Below are 17,493 nucleotides of genomic sequence, written 5' to 3'. Positions count from 1 at the left end.
TTCTCATGTTGCAAGGCAAGGTCATCTATATCTACAGCCTACTTCCTGACAGATGTTTCTAGAAGTTAGACAAATCTCCAAAGTGTCTGCTTCACCCTCCCTAGATGATTTTTTTCTGGTGATTATTACACGCATATTTTCCTCATGTCTAATCTTGAGCTCCCTTGCTGCATTTCAGACCCATTATGTGGATATAGAAGAAAAATTTCCTGCTCTTTTTCAGCAGCCCTTTCACAATTTCAGGACAGATATATCTTTTCTCGGACCAACACTTTCCTTCTTTTTAATTCGTATAAACAGTTTCCTAGTTCTCGTGTCTTTGCTATTGTTCTCCCATCAAATTTCTCATATCTTTGCTGATGTGCAGAACCCGAAACTGGGTACCCTGTTCCCATCAGATATCCTTCATAGAGGGAAGGTTTCCTTAATGCATCTCGTGAACTCTGTTCCTCTTGATCCTTTCTGGGTTGATACTTGCTTTTCAGGCAGAAAATTGTTGTGCTTTTTTGACATTGTTAAGCTTGCAATTCTTTCTAGTACTCCACCTCTTTTATTGCCCTGTAGCCACATGTTCCCACATGTGCTCTGTTTAGGGAACTAGTAACTCCTGTCTGAGTGTGGGGCTTTGTACTTGCTTTTGTTGAATTGCACCTTGTTTTATCCAGGCTGATAGTTGTTGAGATAGTTTTGAACTCTAATCTTGTTTTTCATTGTGCTAACGCTCGTCTCTTTTAAAAGACACTTGGTATGTCATTACGTTTGTTAGTGAGTAGTAGTGGGCACAGGACAGTCCCCATGTGTTCCTACTGCTTCTGTTTTCACAGCAAGTGATAACTAATTAATCTCAACTAACATTTTTAATTGGAGAAAGAAGCAAAAATGTCATTTAACACTTGAGGCTAATTGGCTGTTGATAGCTTTTCTTCTGGCCTTTCTTCTTAGGTCTTGCTCTCCCTGCTGCAATCCTCCTGCCAAGTCTTCAGCAGCAGCAGGAAGGGAGAGGCTCAGTGTGCTCAGGTCCAGTCTGACACGGAGTGTTCAGCCTGAGCCCAGCAGGCAGGGAGGGTTATGTCAGGCAGCGAGGGCTCTCAGTGCACTGCCCTGCTTAGAAAACTGTGAAGTCAGGAAAATGACGTAGTCAAATGGTATTATTTTGGCAGAACAGAGCGGGGAAAAAGAGACACAAGCATCAAGTCAATCTCCTCTCCTTGATGCACAAAGGCAAGACACTAGCCCTCTTGAAAAAGACTCAAAGGGAGCTGGCTGCTGTTCCTTGTCTGCAGTCACTGCCAGGGTTTTGATGTCTATCACAAATCCTGCTTTAGCCTCCTGGGGCTAGAGGTCTCGTCAGACATTGTTTGGCTATGTGGTGTTGAAACTGCTGACCTCTGGCCACTCCACATTATTGTCTGCTCGGGTGGAAGGTCGTGACTAAGCCAGTAATGAGTAGTTCTCATTTATAATCAGTGACCTGAAAATCAAAAAATATATAAACTATATTTAAAGTACAGAGGGGTATATGAGAACGTACAAATATAACAGACTGCTATACAAAGTATATGTTCATCAGTCATTCTCTTTCCCTCAAAATAGAGGCATTAACTTACTTTGTCCTACAGGCCCATCTGCAGTTTCCCAAGGCTCAGGAGATTTATTAGTTAACAGTCAAACTTTTCTAGGATTTTCAATTCTTCTTTTTTGAGGTATGGTACACTGAGTAACTTCTCTCATTCCCTTTATCAGTTCTTTTATAATCTGTAATTGCTCTCCAATTATTATTTCTGAGAACATCTTCTTTGTCATACAGGGCTTACAAACAATCTCAGAATGGTATTCAGTATCATCTTGCCTGGTGAATCTTTGGTCAGCCTCACCTAAGACTCAAGCATTTACATATGCCTATATACCTGTTACCAGGTTATGTTCAACTCACCTGTCTGAGCTCATACAATCACTCTTTGTAAGCAAGGTTTTCCACGTGAGTTGATGTTGAAAAGTTTTCTGTCATGAGTTGTTTTTGTTTATGTTTTTACATACATAAAAACATGTTATGTTTTTACATACTTCGGCAATGTAGAACAGTTTAGAAAGAAAACAGTTTTGGAAAATACATTGAAAAAGTTACATTAGCATAAAAACGTGGAAATGCAATGAATGGAATGAATATCAGGGATATTAAGAAGCAGCATTTTTTGTTAACTTTCAGGAAGTTCTTTGTAGTATAGACAGAAATACACGTAAACACTTGGAAAACTTCCTGTGGCATATTTTTTTTGTAAGTTTTTTTTAACAGGTAAGCTAAATGGATACATATATCTGCACACAAACACTACGTGAAACGGTTTCTTTCATTGTTAGGAAATTTGAATTTCAAGCTCACTTTTTGTAAAGCATTTTCGTGAAGATGAATCCTAGCCTGATCTTTCATTTCCTTTAGTTCACCTCTGAAGAACAAGTAGGAAAAGAGGTAGTTTATAAGATCTTGACTGTGAAGAACAGGAGACTGATTGTTCTCTGAGGGAGGGACAAATGAGCTGTAATAACATATTAACCGTATATATTGACACACTTAGCATCCTGCATCAGTCAGAGAATTGCATTTCAGTTGCACAACTTATTTGTTTGGTAAAAGTGGGAGCGCTACCCATTCCTTAATGCATGTATTCATTGTGAACAAGCAGTAAAAATTGCATACTGAAAATGACATTTTCAGCAGTAAAATTCTATTTAAAGCTTTCCCATACTGTGCCCTTAAAAGGTGCAAGAAGAGAAGAAAATGATGCATTGGTAGATTTATACTGACGCACTTGTGCGAGATGTACATGACACATTTTAGCTGGCACCCAAGGGGTTAGCATACATATTTCATGATGGAGAAGAATGTGCTCTTTGTGCCTGACTGCACACCCCTGTGCAGGATACCAAAGTGCTTCTTACATAAAGAGTGATGTGGAGCAGTCTTACTGGAGTGGAGTTAATAAAAAAACTCCACAGAAGGTAACTGTGGTGAAGATGCTCCATCCTGTAAGACTAGAGTGGAAGTGAGGAACTGCTGACAGTGTTTGTAGAGCATCAGCCCTTCCTTCAGGCGCTTCTGCTGTGACGGTCCACTGGTCCGAGGGCAGCAGGAAAGAACAGAGATGCAGCGTTCTGCCACCGCCTGGGAACAGACACCATAGAAAAATGGGATAATCAAAAAAATGGATGACCTAGGGTGATAAGGAAGGCTGTTTGTTTAGGTTTATATCTATTTCTCAGGCAGTGCAGCAATAGTCAGTGTTGAAAAAATCACCAGTGTTATGGCAAGATCTATACGAAGTGTCAGATAGGCAGTGCTGTAATTAGAATATTGTATTTAGAAGCCAAAAGCCAAGCTTCAAAGGCAGGTTATAAAGAAGAATAAACTAGCTTGTCTTGCCTTCAGCAAGATCTGCGTTAGACCTACACCTGCTCAGCTACTGGGAAAGAGTCTGTGCCAGTATAGTTTTTATGATACTGAAACAAAAGTAGTCAGCTGGAACCAACTGAAACTTAATTTCTTTCACCTCTTTCTACTTTCCAGGGTACTCTCTTTTTTTTTTTTTTTTTTTTTTTAAAAGCAGAAGAGAGAGTTAGGTTAGATATGGAGACTATAGTCTGCTATCTAGATTTGTTCTTCATCTACAATTAGAGCTACTGTCTGGTTTTGTACTTCTACCTGCTAGTAAAGTCTATAAAGCCCAAGTAACTCTGCTTAATCTTCTTTTGCTGTGAGGTGACCTAAGTAGAATACCTCACCTTCTGGTGGGTTTAGAGTATGTATACTGGCAGTTGTTTAGGTTCACATTCATGTGAGAAACCGTTAAACACAGTAATTCAATACTTTGGGAAGCACTGACGCTGTGACTTTACTGCAGAGTTAGCTATCTGCTCAGAGATTATTTCCATCACATCATCAAACTTAGTGTGAGCAGTCACACACTGAGGTGCCATGCATCATGGACCAGAAACTTGAATGGAAAAGCATCTTCTCATTTTAATGCAAATATTTTGTTGTCAGTAAGACTCAAGCAAGGGGCAAACTTGGCAGTGTTTGAGGAGTTAACTTTAGCTGTACTTGAGTTAACTCTAGTAAAACCAGGATTAGGATTACATGAACCTGTTTCACTTTTGATCTGATGGATGGCACCATAGCCTCAGATGTGCAAGTCAAAGGCAATGAGATACAGCATTACTACCTCATATGCAACTCACATAATAGGAGTAGCAAATCTGTTTCTTTTTAAAGATGATAACTTTTTGTACATGTGGAATGTAGATGAAAAAAGGACTGTAATATTTCCCTATCTTCATTTTGTCCCGTTGCTCCTTTCTTTAGCATCATAAGTATGCATTGCATACTTTTTCTTGAGTACTTCTTCCTTCAGTTTATTACAGGAGGAGCTCATATGAATTCTATATATAGATTGCTTCAAAATTTCCATTATAAAAGCTCTTCTGAACTCTTTAGAGGAATGCTGACACTATTATTATCATGTCCATAATGTGTCTTTGGATTCTGGCAAGCAGAAAGCCTTAAGGTTAGAGAAATGCCTTTTCTTTGTTCCCCAAAAAGCCACTCAGCTATAAGCTGTTACATCTCTATTTCTCTTTGTTGTTCATATTGCTTCAGAAATTTCTGGCATCAGGAAAAATAACACAAAAGAATACAGGAACTTTCAAAGGGCTTGTCTACACTTGGAAATTGCAGCAAAGTGGCAAAGTATGACTTTCAAGTTTGATGTTTTGAACTAACTTCCCACGTACACACTTGACATTTATACTAAGGTGATGGGAGATACAGCTGTAGGGTGCTAACAAGGAGGGGTTATTGCTATATGGCTATTATGTGTTGGCTTTTTCAGGGTCTTCGTTCTCAAAAACAAGCTGTAAGGCTGAACCACAGGAACCCCCAAGTGCCTGTGGTACTCTGCAGGAAGCATAGTCCAGTCTCTTCACTGCCCTTGGCTGGGTGCATGGCACCACATTCTTCCCTGTGGTCAGCACAGAAGCACAAGATGAACGACTTTTGTGGAGGATTCAGTTTCCTGCTGATGGTTTGCACTCTCTGCATGCTCACACGAGCTCTGGGTTGACACCCTTCCCTTGCTCACGGTGGTTGTGCCATTGTCCTTTGCGTGCTAGCTGCAGTCATGCCACAGTAATGACAGTTTGGGGTACAAACCCTGTAGAGAAAATCTTGTCTTTCTATTTAAAACTATCTGTTTTGAGTCCTAGTTAAACAGCAGCCTAGAAGATTGCAAACAAAATTAATAAAATCCTTAACAGTTTTTATTAAGGTTTTAAATGCTTGCTCTTGCACACTAGGAAGCCACAGATTTACAATTGCCTGTACAGCCCTAATTCTCTTTCCCTAAATATGCTTTATGCTGTAGTCTTCTATTGTACAGACTCGGTGTTTTTCCATAGCACTAGTGCTTGATTTAGTGCAAAGATGAGTGCATTCTCTGCATTCTACAAGAACCAGAAGTAATGTTGCAAAGTCAACTGTAATTTTTGCACTTCCTAACTTTTGAGTGTTTACTTTGGTCTGCTTACACTTAAAATGAATTTTGTTGGGCAAAATGACTTTTACTGAAACAGCTGTGTTGGTAAGAATCACAGTATTTGTAGAGGTACACTAATGTAATGTTTCCGTTTTCACATAAAAATGACGATAATGGTATAAATTGCCTTTCCTGCCTCATGGAGAGTTAAAGTCTACTGTCCATCTTTGTATCCTTTTTTCTATCAGTCAGAAACTTCAACTCAGTATGTTGAACTTACACTGTACTTAGGGTTCTTCTTTGCATTTGTACCTTCAGGAGGAGAAAGACCTGACTACCAAAGGACTATTTAGTCTACTAGTGACAAGGCAGAGTCAATGTGGCAGAAAGCTTAATTAAGATTTCTTGAATCAGATTAAGATTAGAAATTAGGCATTCATTTTTAACAGCTGGAATGATATTAATCTTTGTAACCGCTTACTGAGAGAAATGGTGGATACTGCATGTCTTGGTACCCTCAGATTAAGTCTAGACGTCTGTGTGAAAGGTGGACCCTATTCCAATCAAAGTGACGGTGTTCAAAGTAAGGAATAATTGGGAAAATTTAGTAGCTTGTGATTAGGGTCGGACTGCATAATCTAGTGATTCTTTCTGATTTTAAGAGTTCTATGAAACCTTATTGTTCTCTGAATGCAATTTATACAATACTTTTAAAAATGGAAATTCAGCCATCCATTTTTCTAGGCTGGGAGCAAGATGACATTTCTTGGCATCCATTACTTGCACTTCAAGCTTTTAAAAATACTCTTTTCTTTGACTCCATGTCTCACAGCACACCTGAGAGATGCAGAAATAGCCTGCCTATGCATATATTGTTGTTGCTAAAGTGCATTCACCGTTCTGTAGTTCTGACCTGACTCGCAGCACTCGGCACTGGAAACAAACATAGGTCCTAGAGATCGTAATTTGTTGGATTAAAATAGATGAAGCCAAAGCTCTCTGACCACTGTATATTCAAGTGTTAGTCTCTCACTGATATTCTGGTACAAGAATTTTGTTCAAATAATGTTTTTAAAAACTTACACACTTTAACACTTCATTTTGAACTTTGAACTTCTGAATAAAAAGTCCGTTCTGCACATTTAAGTGTAGGCTTTTGCCTTACTTTGATCCTTTGGACTGGTAACAATTTCAGATCCTGCGCTTCTGTTGCCCAAACGTAGCTGAATTTTGCTCAGTTAGTGAGCTGGATAACAAATTCAGGCTTTGCTTACCAGTGTGCTGTCCCCTTATGAAACCCAATTCTGTATTTGACCCTGTAAGCCCGAACTTACATCTTCTGGACGTCACTCGCTTAGAAGCATACCATTTGTGCTACAACAGTGACACTGCTCAGAATGACACAAACACTGCAATGCACGAATGTAAAGAAAAAAATAGATAGTGAAGATTCAAAGACACTGCTTGTTTTTAAGTGCAATATGAGAGTTAGGTCAGCAGTATCAGAGAAGGTACCTTTGATCCACCTCTTGAGTAAGAATAAATGGAAAAAAAAAAAAAGGCACAATAATCCAGATATGTGAGGCAGTTGAAGGTAAGAACCCATAAGATAAGAACTTCATAAAATTGGAATTGTTATTATGCTAGTTTATATAGCAGGTCATTGTGGTAATTCTTATGAATAACTACAAGTAAATACATAGATGATTTAAAATTTCCTTGCATTGTGTTACATAATGAAACATCCTTTCCCCACATTGATGGACTTATTTTTTCCTTCACTAATCCTCAGTGAATTTCCAACTCCAGACAACTTTAATGAAACTCTTGGTATGGTGACTGGGTGTTATATATTTGATTTTTTTCCTTCGGTTCAATTTGGAGTCTTCACAATGGAATTCTTCAGCACTGTGTTTGTGTGTGTGTGTTTTTTTTTTTAAGCCTGTTATGCTTTTACTGCATAAAAATGTACAAAAATAATAGAGGTTGATAATTTGAAGAACTTTTTATGAATTGCACCTTCACAAGATTTTTTTTTTCCCCTGCTCTTTCCACAGGACATTACCCAAAACTAGTGTTTCACTTTCAACTCAAGAGAAACATCCTGTATTTTATACTAGAGACATATGTACCATCAATCCTACTGGTTGTGCTCTCCTGGGTATCGTTTTGGATAAGCCAGTCATCAGTTCCAGCCAGAATCTGCATAGGTGAGAAGCCGAAAAAACAAAACAAGAGTTGGATCATTAAGATGCTTTCTTTATTGCCTGTACATGGCATCCATTTCCAGAAGTTGCAAACGCTTCTGAGTTTTATGGAATTACTTTTCTGGTTTGCCATCTGCAGTACATCATGCAGATTCTGCTTAAAGCCTTGCTATTCTTTAACTAAGAAAATGTCTTCGGGAGCTACAGGAGACTTGGAGGCAGGGGAGGCTACTGAAAGCAAAGGAAAACTCAGTCATTTTGAAAACAATTTCAACATATTCAAACACATGGCATGCACAGACAGAATTGTGAGGCTTTTGTGAGGGTTTATGATGCATACCGATTAGCTCATGAATAATAAGAGAATTATAAAAGATGAAACATAATTAATTTCAAATAAAGGAGATTCTGAAAGGGAAAGAATGCAGATCTGTTCTCATCAGACTGCAGTTGGTGTGGGGAAAAACACTCCTACAGAATAAGGAGGAAAGATTTCATGTTGAAGTGAGGCCAGTGGGCAACTACACCGAGCAAAATGACATCTGGATGATTTAAAAGGAGCATTTGCATAGTATTGCAATAATAATGAGTTAGTCATGAATGTACATTCTATGACACCAAAATACCTCTCATTTTAATTTCCAATCTTCTCAGCTTTACAAATAGATTTCATGAGTGTTTTTAAGTGCGTAACTTCAAAATCACAAGTTCATGTAGAACTCTTTCCAAAGCATGACACATTAAATGCTGTGGCCTACTAGGAGTTCACAGAGCCAGGAAAACCCGTCTTCTAGCAGTACAGTGCCTCATTGCCATCCTTGTTTTATGAGAACTTACATTATTGTGTTCCACAGGTGTTACCACAGTCCTCACTATGACAACATTGATGATGGGAGCCAGGACTTCACTCCCAAATGCTAATTGCTTTATTAAGGCAATTGATGTATACCTTGGTATCTGCTTCAGTTTCATCTTTGGAGCACTCTTAGAGTATGCCGTGGCTCATTTCTACACTCTGCATCGACTCAGCTCAAAGGAACTTCCAAAGGTATTTTAATTCTTTGATTGTTGACCTACACAACAGACTTTAGTTACACCTGCTAAAGAGAATGAATTATCTTACTTAGCACTAGTGGTAAATTAAGGAATTTTCTATTTTAGCATAAAGAGAGTGAAAACAGAATAACCTTGAGGGGGAAAAAAAAAAAGTATTATTGTGTACCTGGAACTTTTTGGAAGAAATCAAATTGAAACAGCCTTCCACAATGATTCTCTCTTTTGGCATGTACTTTATGTCCATTTATCAAAGAATGTGCTTAGACGTATCACAAAAATCATAGGTACTTCTTGTCTCCCCAACAATAGCATACACTTACTTACAGTTCAAAAATTAGACTGAGCTTGGTGACTTGATCTTATTGCAATACAGCAAAAAAGAAAAAAGATTGTATCACATTCCATTTATGACACCTTCTGCACATGCATGGTACATGAGTCAGTTTACTAGCAGGCAGGTTCACATATTAGGTGTACCATATCCCTGCAGACTTCCAGTTAGACCTTCTCTTTCAACAGCTGCAGCTGAAGCTCAGTTTTGGATTCACTTTCTATTCTGCATCGTTATTGTAGCAGCAGTTTTTGCTGCTCTGATGAGCTTGTCACAACTCTGAAATACTGTGAAATACATTTAAAATAAAAAGGGGTCAAATCGACATAGGCATTGGTGGTTGTCACCTGGCTGAAATAGTCAGGATGGGTTTATGAAGAAGTTTTGTCACATCTTTTATCTCCAGTGTTTCGCACTGCTTTCATAAGCAGTGAAAAAGAAATCACAAGCAAGTTGGAAGCTAATTATCTTGCAGCTTTTAATTACGGAACTGAATCTAATATGCATGATAGAAAAGACAATTTAAAGCACCTTATGAAATTTCTGGATGAAGAGAAAAAGGTCAGATGTGGAAAGTGAGAATAACAGAAAAGAAAGCAGGAAAAAGTTTGATCGAGTGCTGTAGGGATAAACAGCCAGAAGAAGAAAGGTTGTTCTAGTTTGGCTTAAATAGTTAACAGAGCTTCACAAATGCCTAAGCAAAGCTTCTCGGTAGGCTCAAGAAACAGGATATTGAGTTGGAGAAGCTTAAAAATAATGAAGATCAACCAAGTTGTGGGTTTTTTTGTGCCTAGATGGTTTACTGTTAATATGGCATTTTGGTTGTTTGGATGAGAGAGAGGTTCTGCAAATTCACGTGGATATGTTCAAAGCTGTCATTACATCTATGTGTGTGAAGGACTGAAATACAAACATGAAGCTGAGCCACCCAGTGGGTTTTAAAAGACAACATCTAATGGGGGAATGTCTCCAAATGGGCAAACACTCGTTTTGAATGAGGATTTGAGTGGACAGCCTGAAAGTAATTTTTCTTGGCAAGGTAGCATCAGTGACAATTCCCTCTGAGCATATCCATCTTGTGAAGTAAGTGGTTGTCATTTTGCTGGTAGAGAAGTGGGGGGGAAAAAAAGCTTATTGGAGTTTTGGGTAAGAAAGTAAAGTGGTTCAGTGCTTGGATAATAGAGTATCTTTGGCTCTGTGAAGGGCATGTATGACCACCCTTGCCTTTGCCTGCCTGTGTCAGATGCCCTTTCATGTGGGGCACATGTACTAGTGCTTGCAGATGGGGCAGACATGGGAACTCATGGACTTGAAAGATGTGCGTGGAAGTAAGTGGAGATACAGCCCTGAAATGAGGAAGGAAGACTTAGAGTACAGTTTTGTGATGGACTTAATTACTGAAAGGGATGATCTGTCACTTCAGGCATGTTTCCTGCCTTCTGCTGTGCATCAGGAGTGAGCAAGCCAGTCTAACTCACTTCTTACCGGCACAGACACAAGCATGTAAGGGAAGGGGCAGTTGGTTGGTCCTAGGTCAACTCAAGACTCTGCAGAATAAGGAAAATGCCTGTCATCCTTTTCCCACTGTAGCCAAGGACGAGCACCACTTACTGAGCGGGGTGCCATGGAGAGCACACCTGACTTGTATTTGTCATTTCTCACTGTAAAAACCAAAACATTGCAAGGACAGAAGTAGCAGCTAAAATCTCATGTCACTGTCTAGCAGGTACTTAACAAATTTCTCTGTGAGTATTGTCACTGTAAATGTGTTCTTGTCATTACGCATTCTCTTGTGGACATTGGTTAATTAGAAATCTTACTTCCTAGTTTTTTATCCCCATATGAGAGCTGATACAAAATTTGCACTCAGAATTATGGCAATAAATGTCGGAGGTGCATTGAAAATGTAACCCTCTGCGTTGTACAGCAATTAGTTGTACTAGTTTGCTTTCTGGTTTGCTCTTTAAAGTAGGTGGGCACTGGCATATCATGTTCTTTAGAAGCCTTTGGGGTCTCCAGGTTAGGATATAAACTGGTGGAAGAGCTCATCATATCCCCACGCTTGCAGCGTCTCACATCGTGTGAACCAGGACCCACAGAGACAGGTTCAAAGCTAATGGTAAAAGCAGAGGAACCACCTGCTGTAAGGGAGGTAGGACAAAACGTGCCGTTCCCATCAACTGCGTAACAAACTGCCTAAACGGAGAGCTTGCCTCTCCAAAATCCTGAGTTTCTTCTCTTTTATACAAAGGTGGGAATTGTGCTCTCCTATAAAACAGAGAAATCCTCCTTGGCCTTCATCTGTCTTTCACCTAAACGTCTCCCTTTTGGTCAGAAAGGAGGAAGGTTTGAAAACTGAAAATAAGGTTATAAGGACAGCGTTCAGCCTGCTTGGCATTCCTGTGCAAGCATCGCGCAGTCTTTCTGAACACTGAAGAAGCTCTGGGTGTGCAACACTCTAGGTTGAATATTTTTAATCTTGAGCAGCTTTATTATTCAATGGAAGCGACAGCTCTCCTCAATTCTGTTGGCTGTTAGATGTCAGCAAACACCTGGGTTAGGATAAACAGCAGCCACAGTAGCATGTGCCATGTACGGTGCTTTTCAGCTGATTTACCTTTCCTGGATGTTACCAATTTTGTACCCAAGCAGAGCCCTCCTTAGTGCCAGCTGCCCCTTCCTCACTGACAGCTGGAATCCAGAGAAAACTCAGTGTGAAATTTAAAATTAGAGCTGCAGTTGAACACTCGCCACACTTTTTTTTTTTTTTTTTTTTTAAAATAATGTAAACCAGCCTAGTCTTCCATTACATTTGGTTCTCCATAGCGAGTTGGAAAAGTCCCTTGATAGTCCCAGTTTATAAGACTGCAGGTTTTTATAAAGTAGCAGTTGTGGTTCTCGTCTAGACTAGCCTCCTCCTTTCCAAGCAATGTGGTACAGCACTTTTGCTGTAAACTCGTCTCAGTTCTGCGAGAGCCCTGCCTTGTAACGCTGCAAACAGACTCAAGTATATATGCACAGGGTACAGTGTCTTTTACTTAAGTAATAACTGCCTCTTGGGGAGTAGAAAGGAGTTAAGAACAGCCTAATAAAGCAGCAGCCTCCTGAGAATTGTTCACGTGTGGTTGTGTGAAAAGAAAAATGGCACGTACGCAATGTCCTTCCATGCTCTGCAGTAAAACTGATTCTGTAGAAGTTTTAGCCAGCCCTACCTGAGAGACAAATAGACTTTTACACTGAAAAATGCCCCGAATCCTGCCAGTTTTGAAGTATGGATGTTGTTTTGCTCTTTTTTCCCTTTCTAAAAAATGAGAGCAGTGGAAGAAAGTCAGGACTCTTCTGGCAGGTTTCTTTATTTTATTAACTTCTGAAGCGCCGAGCGCATTCATTAGGCTGTCGCGCCGGTGCCTTGTTTCAAGTGCCAGACGCTGCTGACAACGGGTCCTCTGCCATCCCCAGCGCTTCCCGCGGCTGCGGGAGCTTTTTGAAGCGGAAGATCTAGGTATTTATAACAGAGTTAGGCCCCAAGTAAAACTCCAGGTTTTGAGTTTTAGTACTGCCCTGGGGATTGTTTGAGGTTCAGACTGGAATTTTATGGATTGATCCTTTTAATCCTCTATAGGCAGATTTTTATCTGCCATTGGTTTAAAAATTCTCACGTAGCTGCGGGAGGCTAGGTGGAGGATGAGCGAGGTTTTGTCGCCGGTGTATTTTTAGGTTGACACGTTGTGTTGAGCTACGTTTATCTCTCTCAAATAAAATATACTGGATTTTCTTGGCAAATTGAAAATGAAAAGCAGTAATAATCTCCTTTTTAGCTCCATCTGTTCTGCTTCACTGATTTACAGCAGTCTGAGGACATCGTCCAGACTACACTTTAATTTTCAAGGACATTACTAATTTTAGATGAAGAAAGGCCCAAGAAATGTGCTGTCTACCAGTACCCTGGGCAGAAGAGCAATTCTGCAGTGGCATGGAGATCACTCAGGTGGCTTAATGAGCTTTCTTTGACTTTAATAGCTCTGATATTTCTAAAGGAGAATTTTTTGTGGCTATACATAGGGCTGTACATCTTAAAACTTTTCTAAAGTTTATCTAATCTATTTCTTCCCATGATGCAAATGGAAAAGTGAATTGGTTAGAGGAAAGAGATTCTGTGTTCTAGATTTCATAAATAAAGTTTTGTAATTTTCTTGCTTGTGTTCCACTCACTGATTTGGAAGGTGATAAAGTACAGGGAGAAAATTAAAATTATGTGTAGACCTGCCAGCATTAAAATGACCCCTCCTCCAACTATGCAAATTTAGGTTTATTTTAGATACAAAGTTGGAGACAATTTTTGTGGCTTGGATCTGCTGGTATCTCTGCAATATCCCAAACCAAACTAAATGTGCCAGAACTTTTAAGAAAAAGTTTGTGTTTGGAGCTGAAGCTAATGTCTACTCCTGTGTCATCTGAGTGAGTAACAGAAAACCTGCTGACTTCAAAGGGTGAAGATTTCATACATGGCTCCAAGCCATTTCTAATCAAAGAAGCAAAACCCACCAGAAGGCTTATGCAACATTCTCCAAAGAGCTGCCTTGATGCAGTGAGGCACATAAAAATGCTCTTAACCTTAGCATAACTTTGAACTTAAAGCATGGATTTCAGGACTTGAAAGAAAGTAGTATGAGCTGTTTAGTATTGAATTAGTTGTGAGGCTTGTCTGTCTTTATGATCCTCTTTTTTTGTGCTTTTTTGTTTCCTTGGTTGTTTTTTTTTAAATAATTTGATTATCATCCCACAGCACTGGGAACAGAGTAGCCAACTGCACAGAAGGAAAGTGTCTTCTATCCTGGGATGCTTGATTTGGGGTGCAGAATTTAATTTAGACATTGACTAGCTGGTCTGGCAGCTCCCTCACCTTCTCCATCTCCAGACTGGGGCTTTGCTTTACCCACTTTCTAGACAGTGACCTTTGCCAGTATTTTCCTTGAGCAGAAGGCAGCTTACTGTTGTGCGTTTCATGGATTGCCGCTCTATCGAGTAAAGCTTAGTGGGCCATATTTGAACAAATCCAGCTTTGCTCAACAGTCTTACGAAAGCTTTTGCAGTAAGATGTTAAGTCAGTGTTTTTTCCTGTAAATAGAGGCCTTGAAAGCTGAAAGGAGCTGTCTTGTGCGTGTAGGTGCTCGCCCTTCAAATCAAGTGGTGAGCTACAGCAGGCGTCGTAAGAAAAATCCTGCTATTTGCTGCAGCTCTGAAGTAAATAGGTGGTGAAACATGCACTTAGGTACCTGCTGGTTTGTTTCCTATCAGGATGAGGATGAAGAGGCTGAAGATGAGAGGAATGGAGTCCTGGCAGCGGTTGCTAACAGTTGCAGTGCCCCTGACAATGTGAACAAGATTGATTCGAACAAGAATAGCAAAACCAGCATGGACGGAAAAAGGGAGAGAAGTAAACACGGTGGGTGTAGTTCAGCAATGTCAGTAATGAAAAGACTTTTCTGTGTCTTTGATTGCTTCCATGTTAAAAATCCTTACCACATAGACAACTATGCCAGATTTTCTTTCCCCTTATCATTCATCATAATTAATGTATTTTATTGGGTATATTATTTGTATTTCTAAAGAATTTAATGTCTAAAATTGGTTTAAAGTTTAGAAAGTGGATATGGGAGGGGAAGTTGCAGAAGAATAAAGAAGTTGCATTTGGATGAAGGGATGTGAAAGGACATGCCATCTTTTCAAGCCTTTCTGCAAAGTTTCTTGTTAACTCACTTCTCCACTGTTACATGACTGTCATCCAAAACTGACTTTCCTGTTAGCATGCATGTCCCGTATTAAACTATGTATCAAAGGCCAATAAGTCCTTTTAAAATATTTTAATTGTCAACTTTGTAAAATAAGAGTTATATTAAACTTGTTTCTGAACTGCATTGAATACATTTAAAAATAAAAAAAATGAAGGCTTGTTTTCCTGCTACGCTTTTGGTATTCAGTTCCTTCTAGCTTTGTCAATAAAGCATACATTTTCCAGATTATATAAGAAGATGTATAATTGCAGATCAAAGTGTTTTTGCTTCATAGCAAGAAACAGCTTTGAAGGCATGGGCTACCAACACAAACCAAACGATATATTAATCTTTGTAAGGTCACAAATATGTATTGATACTCTTGCCTACATCTTTAGGCAGAACTGCCATAGGCATCAATGACTTTTCTGAATAAGTGCAGGACAGAATATAGAAATGGATTGGAGCCAAAAGGTTTAGATCTAGAGAGATGTTTTTCCCAGGTGAGGACATACTTAGGTGCCAGCCAATCCTTAATGCAATATGGCCATTTATCCTGACGTTTGTACTCTGCTCAGTCACAACTGTCTGGGTAACTATTATGCAGAAGGAAAATTTGATATGCTTAATTTTCAGCTTAGCAAATTCCTCTTGAGTCACTTGCCATTAAAAATTTCATGTAAAGATGAAAAAGCTCACTTCTTGAATTCAAAAGAAAACCCTGGATATGCAATAATAACTCGTGATGAAAAAAGTGAAAGTTTTACACAGATGAAATTATGACCCACATGAGAGAATGGTTACACTTGATGAAAAACCATAACAGTCTTTCTGAATGGTTACTTCACTGACAGATATTATAAAAGTTATTGATATGGCAACCTGTTTCTTCTACTGCAGTCTGGAACTTTAGAAGCACTTATTATTATACTCTTTTCCTGACCATAATATATGTGTGGGTTGCACATGTGTATATGAATATGTATATGCACTTTTATAGACTGTGTACCTTGGTATTTCTGATGATCTGACACACGGCACACACAGAAATGCATTAAAAATCCCCCATAATATTAACTCTCTTTGATACACCTTTCTACCAATGTGCTGCCTGTGAAGAACACCATTACATGAGAAGGAGGAGAGTGCAAAATATCACTGTGGGTTAGATTTGCCACTGCTCACAACTAAATCCATAAAGATCATTGCACACTGGTAAACAATTATTAGGTCAATAAAAATCCCCTCAGTATTTTAAATTTCTAAGCGAGTTGAGTACTGAAAGCTGATTTCTCTACTGTTACCAGCAATGCATTTTGTAAGGCTGATTGAGGCAATGCGACTTCAAGAGCAGTCCAGTGGCTTTTGGTACCTTGTGGCTTAAAAAATATAAAGGCTTTAAAACCTTAAACCCTTTATTCAGGAACAGATGCTATGAGATTTTTTTTCTTGGACATGAAGTGTGGAACTGGACTCAGATCTCTTTCCAGTTCTTACTCCCATAAAATTCACAGAAGGCATATGGTAAAGCTCTGTATTTAGTTTCTTAAATTTGAAGTTTACTTTAATTCTGAATCTTTTCAAATAGTTATCCACACGTTGCAAGTTACCTATTGCATTAACACTAAATTTGAGGGTTACATTTACTATAAGCATTAAGGTATGCATTTAGAGTTTGGTAGGTTCCAATTAACTTGGAGATAATTCACCTTAAATATTCTTTTAGAAAGCTGTTGAAGGTCTTGACAGCTTTATTTGCAGTGCATTAACTGATAACAGGGTCTGTTTTCCCACTGATGTGCTAATTGTAAACAGAGGTAGACACTGAAGTCTCCCATGTTTTCATGGAAGAATAGATTGCACAGCCAGATTATTTATTATTCTGTTTTGCATAATTCTGCATTAATTGCTAATTTGAAAAATATAACTTAGTTTGACATGAATTTGTGTAAGTAGAAGATGTTTGCTCCAAGGGAAAGGGGAACAGGTGTGGTATATACAAAATATATACAAAAAATGCTTCTACAAATATATTAACAACAAAAAGAGAGGCAAGGAGAATCTCCATCCCTTATCGGCTATGGCCGGGAACATTGTCTCCAAGGATGAGGATAAGGCTGAGGTACTTAATGCCTTCTTTGCCTCAGTCTTTAATAGCCAGACCACGTATCTGCAGGGTATTCAGCCCCCTGAGCTGGAAGACAGGATGGAAAGCACAATAAACTCCTCGTAATCCAGCAGGAAACAGTTAAGGACCTGTTAAGCCACCTGGACACCCACAAGTCTATGGGGCCTGATGGGATCCACCCGAGAGTACTGAGAGAGCTGGTGGAGGAGCTTGCCAAGCCACTCTCCATCATTTATCAGCAGTCCTGGTTAACAGGGGAGGTCCCAGAAGGCTACAGGCTTGCCAATGTGACACCCATCTACAAGAAAGGCCGGAAGGAGGATCCTGGGAACTACAGGCCTGTCAGCCTGACCTCCGTACCAGGGAAGATCATGGAGTGGTTGGTCTTCAGAGTGCTCACAGGGCATCTGCAGGACAACCAAGTGATCAGGCCCAGCCAGCACAGGTTCATGAAAGGCAGGTCCTGCTTGAC

General features: G+C 39.4%; 1 protein-coding gene across 1 annotated transcript in view; it reads left to right on the top strand.

Moving 5' to 3' along the window:
- LOC309407059 (gamma-aminobutyric acid receptor subunit pi-like) overlaps positions 1–14,851 on the top strand; it is a gene marked incomplete at its 5' end in the record, with an annotated part of 41,014 nt that extends 26,163 nt beyond the window's left edge. Inside the window, 3 exons of the mRNA XM_082002469.1 lie at positions 7,583–7,735; positions 8,587–8,780; positions 14,418–14,851. Coding sequence (XP_081858595.1) covers positions 7,583–7,735; positions 8,587–8,780; positions 14,418–14,729 — 659 coding nt within the window. The 3' untranslated portion in view covers positions 14,730–14,851. The remainder of the gene's footprint in view (positions 1–7,582; positions 7,736–8,586; positions 8,781–14,417) is intronic.
- Between the last annotated feature and the right edge of the window lie 2,642 nt (positions 14,852–17,493).

Source organism: Phaethon aethereus (assembly GCF_964289735.1).
Source record: "Phaethon aethereus genome assembly, chromosome: 7".
In the NCBI taxonomy this organism is placed as follows: Eukaryota; Metazoa; Chordata; class Aves; order Phaethontiformes; family Phaethontidae; genus Phaethon; species Phaethon aethereus.
This window is presented reverse-complemented; position numbering and strand designations above follow the sequence as displayed.